This window comes from Epargyreus clarus, unplaced genomic scaffold, assembly GCF_041222505.1.
Source record: "Epargyreus clarus isolate Ecla_fem2 unplaced genomic scaffold, WU_Ecla_fem_2.2 ptg000005l, whole genome shotgun sequence".
Taxonomy (NCBI): domain Eukaryota; kingdom Metazoa; phylum Arthropoda; class Insecta; order Lepidoptera; family Hesperiidae; genus Epargyreus; species Epargyreus clarus.
The window spans coordinates 321,233-330,525 of record NW_027332213.1 but is presented as its reverse complement, the minus strand read 5'-3'; the positions used below and the strand labels follow the sequence as shown (position 1 = coordinate 330,525).

General features: G+C 35.7%; 1 protein-coding gene across 1 annotated transcript in view; it reads left to right on the top strand.

The window, feature by feature from the left end:
- The first annotated feature begins 647 nt into the window (after window positions 1-647).
- Window positions 648-9,293, top strand: part of LOC140757872 (uncharacterized) — a 276,178-nt gene continuing 267,532 nt past the window's right edge. The window contains exon 1 of the mRNA XM_073093742.1: window positions 648-1,335. Within this exon, the coding sequence (XP_072949843.1) occupies window positions 942-1,335 (394 nt within the window). The 5' untranslated portion in view covers window positions 648-941. The remainder of the gene's footprint in view (window positions 1,336-9,293) is intronic.

Genomic DNA, 9,293 nt, shown 5'->3' with positions numbered 1-9,293 from the left:
TCCCTCCTTTCGCGCCAGTAAGCAAGTAATCTACCGCGCCCATAACGCAATGCTTCCCTATCTAGTCGGAATTGGCCGAGATCCTATACTGGGGCTATAGACAAACCAGTTAAACAAATGAGCTTTTGTTGATCGATAAATTTATTATTGGAACATTGTGGCCCGAAGGCCTATCTATACGATTAACGCATATTAGTAAAATTTAAAAAATCTGTCTTATTATCGGTATTTTTCTAAATTACTAATTGTAATAATTTCTACTTGCTAGCTTCCCACCTAGCCACCTAGGTATTTAATTTATTCATGAGAAGCGTACCCACCTAAATCTACTTAGTTAAAATTTAAATTATGTTAGACGTAAAATAACTAAAATCCAATTATTTTCTTCGCATATAAATGGCAGTAATATACAGATACCAGAGCAAAAACTTTGTACAAATGTACTTCTATTAATGTTCTAAATTCAATTAATGATATTTTATTATGTAGATTTTCGGCTTTTTGCCAAAAAAGGACTCAAAGGAGTACGCAAACGTAATGTTTACGCGTGTTGTGTACCGCAGCGCACGCCGCCTTGTCTGTGCCGCTTGGCCACCCCAGTCCGCTGGATTCTATTCTATCCAACTCAGTCTCAGTGGCGTACCGCCTTCTGAACGAGGAGGATGTGTATTCGTTTCGTCCGCACGCGAACATCGAAATAAATTACGATCGTGTACAACCAATACGTAAACTTGTTTAACGCGAACATAAAATTTTTGAATTAAAAGTCGTTCCTTTTACGTTCTAAAAGTGTTGTTAAACATGTTCCGGTATTAGTTTTCCGTACATAATAGAGATTGTTACCGGAAAGTTCCGGTTCGGACGTCCATTCATTCGTCCATTGTGCGCGATGTATACCCGGTTAGGTCGGCGATGGTTGTGATTTTCAAAAACGTTATGTTATGAGAGTAACGATGATTTTAAAAATGGGGGTGAAGGCGCCTCCGGGCAAGAGTCCGGCGCGGCAGGAGAAGGAGAAGAAGGAAGATAAGAAAGAGACGAAAAAAGTTGATAAATGCGATGACAGATGTCCCGGGGACCCGTGGATGTACTGTGCGGTTTTGTGGTGTGCCTGTGCCATGAGTCTGATCTCCAGTGGGTATAGTCTGTATAGACAGCAAGGTCTGCAGGACAGGTTGTCGTTGTTGGAGGAGCAGCACTTGGCGTTGAGGAGTGCGGTCTTGGAGCCTCAGCAGCCGTTGGTGGAGAGGCTCAGGAGGGAGGTGGCGCGGTCACCCAGCTACTGGAGGCAGCGGCGGAGCATCCGGGATTATGGGGACTGCGTTTGTCCGCCAGGTCAGTAAATTTATAATCAAATTCGGTTTAAATGTACGCCTCTTAACTCAACGGTTTTTGTTGGCAATTTGTAAAGTTCGCAAAGACAGTGTAGTTAATTAACTTTTTCAACTTGTAAGATAGTTCCTAGCACTTTGATACCAAAATTTGTACTGAAATTCGCTGTCTTACTAGCTTCTTATTTTTGGCTGTGCCTATTGGGAATCGTTAATTTTAATCAGGATTGAATAGTTTTAATAGTTTTTAGGCCATTAGGAGAAGTCATCTTACTAAGTACTATTTGTACCTACTTTTCAATTCATCTGTAATATTACTAAACTTGATAATCTCAATAACTTCACTAAAATACTTATTCTAAAATTATCAATATGATGACTCCATCTATAAAATTAAATCATGTTTTATTTTAAATATAGGCAATATTTAAATAATCTTACGAACTAAAGCTATAAAAATTAATCGATTAGAAACTCGTTTTAGTAATATCAAAACACGGTTCGAGATTTTCTTTATGTAAATATTATTAAAATGTATTTCTTATTTAGATCGCGTGTAATTTATATTAAGTAGTTGTCTTACATTACATTTGTGTGTTGTATATTGAATACTAGTAAACATTAATTATTTTTTTTTAAATATGGAAATTAATGACTACCTACAACGGTTTTTAAAACCTGCGGTTCAATTCCAGACATGTGATCGCGGTCAATGTTGATAATAGATTCATGATGTTCAGATATAAGTTCTCAACCATGTCGATATCTAAAGTTATCCATTTTTGACAATGATACACTAATAAAAGATATTCGTTATTCTATGTATCTACATTACATCAAAAATATATTATCAAACGAGAAAAAATACAACTCAATCTGTTTCATTTATCTACAAGAATGTATAAATGTTATAATATTATCATTGTTATTACTATGACGTAACCTAATTTTGAAAAAAATACAGCCTTCATTCGACGCCCATAAACAAGGTAATCCTATTTTAATTACCTAACTGCCACTTACTACAATTTTCATTACACAAACTGTACTTTCACTTTTAGATAAAAACTACAGAACGAAATCAATTGGTTTAAAAAACCCGCCATTCTGTCGAATGCATAAACTCTATAAATATGGAGGGTCGGTCCGCGGCCGACAACAAATTGAATCGTCAAGCAAACACACTCGAGTGTTTGCTCCATACCGATAGTTATTAAACCCGATCAACTTTATCAATATTTACACAGCGAGCGGGTGCTTTCAGATGACGCGTTGCTATTGTTTTCTCGGATTCATTAGACTGTTTTAAATTGTTTTCAAATGAAACTTGGAAAAGATTCGGAAATATCGGCAGGCACAAATAGCACAAGGTTATATTTATTGTGAATAATCTGTAACTAATCTACATACGTTATCAGTTGCCAATATAAAGTTATTTAAGTAATATTATAGCTAATTATAATGAAGAACGCTTTAATCGTCCAAAAGTTTTAAAAGTAACAGTAAGAATATAAACGCCTAAAAATGGTTGTAGCCAAATTTTACATAAAACGTAAAAGTTGAGTTATCTGAAGGTGTATTAACTTCTAAGGTTTACAGATAATTACTCCTTCGAAAGAAAACATTAACTTATCACTTCTATTCAGGGACCAATACCTCCTATTTGCTGCTATGAAATAGAGATAGCGATAGGAAAATTATTTCCGTACTCAAAGACTGATGTATGTCACGATTATAAAATCGAAAAGTAAAATGCAATTAATAATAATAGGTATTACCTACTTTCTTATCATACCTTATAGGTATGGTTATAAAAGCAAGCAACCAGGATAAAAACATTAAAACAACAAAACAATGGACATTTATTTCAAATTTTAAATTCCCTTTATAACCTTTAAAGGTCTAATAATAGGTTCCCAACATATTTTTAGTACAACCTTTTCACCATAAACCTTTAATTTCAATGCGTATAATCACATTTGCATGCCATAATCCTTTCACCTTTATTCGCGATGTCGCATTCATTCGGATTGCGACCGATGGCGTTGTTTATGGCATTATTAACGATGCCCCCAAATTGCCTTGTTTCGACGCAACGGCCAAATAATTGCCGGTAAATGTAAAATGACGTAAGTCGCAAATACGACCTTTTCGAAATCGAAATATTGAGTTCCACTAGGCTAGGCTCTGATTTTAAACATAATTGAAAGGTTCGTTTTTATATAAATGAGGTTAATTATAATTAATTATCATTAGAATAGGGATTTATAAAAACAGAAAACCCGACCGTTTAAAAATACAGCTTATATTACTCCTACAATTTAGACGAATCTGACTAAAACGTTAAAATTCGTCAAGACGTTTGGGCTGTAAGGTGTGTGAAAAAATGAGCCATACATAAATATTCAATACATACATCCATACAAACGCTCGAAAATCCTTAACCTCCGGAGTCGGGTTCAATAATTGCCTACATCGACTGAAAACCGTACTTAAAAATACTTAATTAGTTACTCCTAAATTAGGTAATGTCTAATTATATATTTTCATGTATTACCTACTGACAAGTTTTAAATGAAGCTAAACACTTCAGCTTAATTTAAATTAAGCTAAACACATTCATACATGTGTTTAGCTTCATTTAAATTAAGCTGAACACATATACACATACAACCGAGTCACCGTACCAACTACCAGAACAAAATGCTTTTAAACTGACAGAGTCAGATTGCAACTGAGTGTGCTGCGGTGACATTACTGTCATACGCACTTTTGCTTCATTGTTTGTACAGGTGTATTCTGGTTTGAAGGGTGTGGGAAGGAAAACGTATTAGTGCTAAAATCAGTCGTACTAACTTATTTATGTATCTGTTTCTGTGATCGACTTCAAGTAACTAGTAGTTCCCGGCTGTGAAAATGCCGACTAGTTAAATATTAAGAAAAAATGCAGCCAGATTCTTTAAAGGATGTCCGTTGGTATTCATTACAATTTTATACGTTTAGTTTTTTTTTTTTATATAATATAGGAGTAGAAGACGAGCATGTAGTTCACCTGATGGTAAGTGGCTACTGCCGCCCATGGACATCTGTAATCAACCTCAGATAGGATTAGATATTCCTACCTGAGGTCGGTCACAGATGCGTCGCTACCCCTGAGGACTAAGTCTGTCTCCCTTACCACACCCTTCAAACCGGAACACAGCAGCGCCTAACACTGCTGTTATTAGGTAGAAATAGGTGTGGCGGTGGTGCCGCCGGAGTCGAACCACAAAGGGTTATACCACCTTCTGAGTATGCTCCTTTTTACCCGTTACAAAAAAAGTAAAATTCGACAAAGACATCGATCTCGTTTTAGTACGTACATTACGCTAAACACGTCGTGTTATTTCCATAAAACTGACACTTACGCCGTTTCGCCCGTTGTCTCCGCCGATAAATTATTCTATGCGCGGCACAACGACACATGAATATTCGATCCGATATAAATATTCGATACTCGTTTGATTCCGAATGAACTGTGGTAGAGCTGTAATAATGGCTAATGGCCTGTTATTACCGCCATGTCTAATGCCTAATAACTATTCATTGACTATTGATTTGTGCTTTCGAGTGAAGTTTAAGGGAATTTATAATTACAGTCATATTTGGAAGTTGGCAAAATATATTGTCTAGTAGTATAGGTACTTGCTTATACGAAACAAGTTAAACAGAATTACAGAGCATATTACCTATGATAGTCCGTATTGTGGTCACTGCAACTAACCCCTTAATATATAGGTAAGTCACATGTTTTCAAAAAACAGAAATACGATTGCTTAAAAGGGCATTAGCCGCGCCCAAACTTACGAAATTTAAGACGCAATCTTTAATTATTAAGAATTTGATGTATCAAGTGATTCTAGTGCTATCAAGGCGAATCTAACAACATATGAGGATATATACATTTATCAAGTCGTTTGGACTTAATAGTTAGCAAAAAAATTGTATATACTTTTTTTTTACCTATATACAAACATACGTACAAATATATGCTTAAAAACGGTAAAGGGGCCTTACCTGAAGTCAATGATGGATGCATTGTTATCCCTAAGTACTAAGCTGGAGCGCTTTGTATAAGTAAGTTAATAAGTAAGACAGAAATAGAAGGGTGGCGCCGGAACCGAACCGCAAAAAGTTATGCTACTTTTCCATTAAGAATAATTAAATGACAATAGCGCGGGTGGCTCCGCGGCTTGTGTACACTGTAACTGATCTAAGAAGTTAGGCAACGTCAGGCGCAGTCGGGAATTTGATAGGTGACTCATAGTATTTTTTATAAGACGAACTGTTCCCCGCGGTTTCACCTGCCTCTAAAATTGTCTAGAAGTCTCTACAAATTTCATGCTGTTTGTATTTGATGCGTTTTGATTTAAAAAAATAGCTTATGTTGCTCCTTATAATAGGAGCCGATTACTAGAATAAGTCAAGCAAAATCAGTCAAGCCGTTTCGGAGATTAGCCAGAAAAAACAGATAGATAGATAAAAATATATGTAGATACGTTTATTGATCATAGTATGCGATTCATTGATTCTTCAGTTCATTGATTCGCCTTCATTACATCTTACTGAAGAACTTAAAATGTCCAATTTGGGTAATTTGCAAAATCGTATGGGTCCAGCTTGTTAGAATATAGCTCTTAGGCCTCTCCCATTGCAGCGAAGCACCCACGTCCAAAAGTGAGACCTGAAAAAACAACGACTTGTTACCAATTGAATCCGACAGCTAACTTTTCTGTTATTAAACTGAATCATACGTTTCTAAGAAATGGAAACATTCCCCATGACGCATGTGTGATTGTAAGTGTGATGGAAGCCACTACAGGGGGTGAGTGAATAGTTTTTATCGCTCTACGGGGTGCAACAGTGACGGGTCGTATGTTCGTGATTTTTTGTGTGGCAAGGTGGAAGGTTCCTCTGTGGTAGGTCTCACTTCAAAATTAAATGCTTGAAGATTAAGAGCTAATGTAAAGTTGATGTTTTTGGCCGGGAATCGAACCTGAACCGTATGCTTACTTCTGCCAATATGGTGTCCACTGTGCCGTGTGCGTATAAACGTGGATACATGCACAATTATAAAGTCTCGTTGAATTCCTCAAAATTGTGTGAGTGACATTGACTTTATTTTTAAAGCATTTGGATTTTTATTATTATAATATTCATCTCATTGTATACTTAAATCTCGGAGCAAATCAATACTGACCTGACGCGCAAAGCGTCCCGGGTTCGATCCCCGGCCAGACAGATATCTAAATGATGAATTTAGATTTCTGTTTCTAAGTCTGGGTGTTTGAGTATTTGTCTGTGTGTGTCCATGGCACCCACGACACAGGGAATCCTAGTTTGGCCTAGTTTGATGTGGGGCTGTGTGTTTATTTATTTTAAATATTTTGTAATATTGTTAAAATCCATAAATAATTTGCATAATCCGTTGGGCAATCTCCATCTTATCACAACTCTAATCCCCATATATAAGCTGCAGAACTAATTTAGCATTTGGAGTTATTAACGTATTGAATTTCAACGTCATTGAAAGACACGGCTTATCAAAGTGATGAGCTCAAACTGAAGAGCGAAGGTTATTTATTTTTTAACCGCGGTTCAGAGTTAATCCTGCGTTAACGGCTGTCAACAACCCTTCGTTATCAAGAGAATAGGGAAACCATATAATATGCACTGATCTGCACAAATTAAATATACGTATATAAAAATATGTTATGTGTAATAATTAAAATTGGCATTTGTGACCCCTCATAGTAACTTTACTTAAATTTATTTTTATAAAATATTCAGTTTACGTCAATACAGAATGGATTAGAAGAAATTTTGTCGAAGAAATTATTGAAGCATATATAATTCGCGTATTATACGAAATATGTATGAGTCACGGTTTCTTTCAAAATGAAGTAGATCGCGGATGAATCATTATAGTATTAACAACATTAAACACTTCAAAAATAATACATAACGTGGTACAATTACATGTTATTCGAAATCACCGAAAAACATTTACAATATCTACCATAGTGCTCAAAGTGCAAGTTATAAATTGAGCTCCACTACAATATTCCACTAGGCTTTGTCTATTTTTACCTGAGATCTTTTTTTCCGAACTTATTACAAAACAGACTATACACGGTAGCTCCTTAATGTATCTTTCAAAAAAATCACGCACCCAAAGGAAACTCATAAACACGATATTAAACGGAGGTGTAATAAAAGAGCTATTTCAACATTAAGCGCGTCTTATCCCAACCCTTAAATAAAAGTGTCACCCCCTACCCCATCCGGAACGTTTATCATTTTTTCGATCGGCGAGGGTTAATACTGAGGGATGGTGACGGCTTTCGACTGAGGATTATCTGGTGTACGAAAAAAATTAATAGCTTTTTGCTTTTTAGAACCACTGGGCGAGGTGTTTTAAAAAGGCTGTGTTTAATAGTCAGTAGGATCTACTGGAGCGATGAATAGCGCGGCGATCCCGGCGGATAAATTTTATGTAGGGTGAGCAATATTTAGCAGGTCTCACAAGGATTTCCTGCGTTGTAAGTGTCACTAAAACAGTGCACATACCTAAAATGGAGTCTGAGACCATTGCGGGAGCGTCAGAGACGCGAAGTAAACATTGCTATTATTGGGCAGAAATAGGTGACCATGACCAGCCAGGGCACTATATAATCTGTTGGACCCGGTTGTTCTTATTAAGTACAGTGCAATCTTATCAGTTAGTAAGTTATTTTGTTTGAAATATTTACTCGTAAAATTATACAAAAAGTTTTTAATTTCTCAAAATATAAACATCACTTTCACTACCTACAAGATATCAAACACGACCCAAGAAATCCAATCACACGATCGAAACCAATAACATTAAAAGAGACCAGATAAATAATAAGCACTCATTTACTCCCAACAGGATTTAAATTCGTAACCATAACAATAATTGCACCACTAGGGGAAAGTTAACAATATCGTAATCTACGTTTACAGTTACAAAATCATCCATTACCAGCAAGTACCCACATAAATTTCGTCCATAAAATATCAACCTAAACACTCGTTAAACATCCATAACATTAACAATATTTTGCTAAACAAACGTTCATACGGGGTTCATTTGGCACGCGTCCGATTTTGGTAGCGTGGGAATGATTGGAAATTGAAAAAAACTAGGGTCGAGGACTGTGGAGGCGATAAAAGTGACGCGTGTGTCTGACGGCCACTAGCCTACCCTAGTAAGTAAGGGTTGGACATATTGTGGAGGGAATAGTTGCGATCTTACGACTAAATTTTAACGTAACTTTCTATTGCAATTCTTATCTATCTAGTATCATTACAATACGCGCAAATATTGAAAATTCTTATCATAAAAGAAAATACACTTTAGGTCAAAATTTACCTTAACTTATTAGAGAGTACACGTATTATTATTTTAGTAACAAGTAGGTAGTTTAAAAAATTAACGCCGAATATTGTTATTCAATCTATTAAGAAAGTTTATTTTTTTAAGGATAGCAAAACAGTTATTTTTGCTCTATATGATCTATTGTTATATATGATCATTACAACACAATTTAATTGAAGGGAATTAAAATTTATAAAATCTATCGAAAACTATGCTTTATCGTTTAAATTTAAATAATCGCAAAGTCGCAATATTATAATTAGATATATGACGCTCACAAGCGGCTTGTACCCTACTGCAAGTACTAAGCAGTAGCACTGAGTGGACAGGGATGTGATCGGTTTTCATTTTCAACGGACGGCCACCATTGTCATAACCCTCTCTTAAGCTCTTTATGTCTAAGCTGGATTAAAAAGTACTAAATAATAATGCAAATGACAGTAATGACAAAATCAAATTTTGGTTTAAAAAAAGTCGGGTCAATTTTTGTTGTTTACATTAATTGTAATAAGACAAACGGA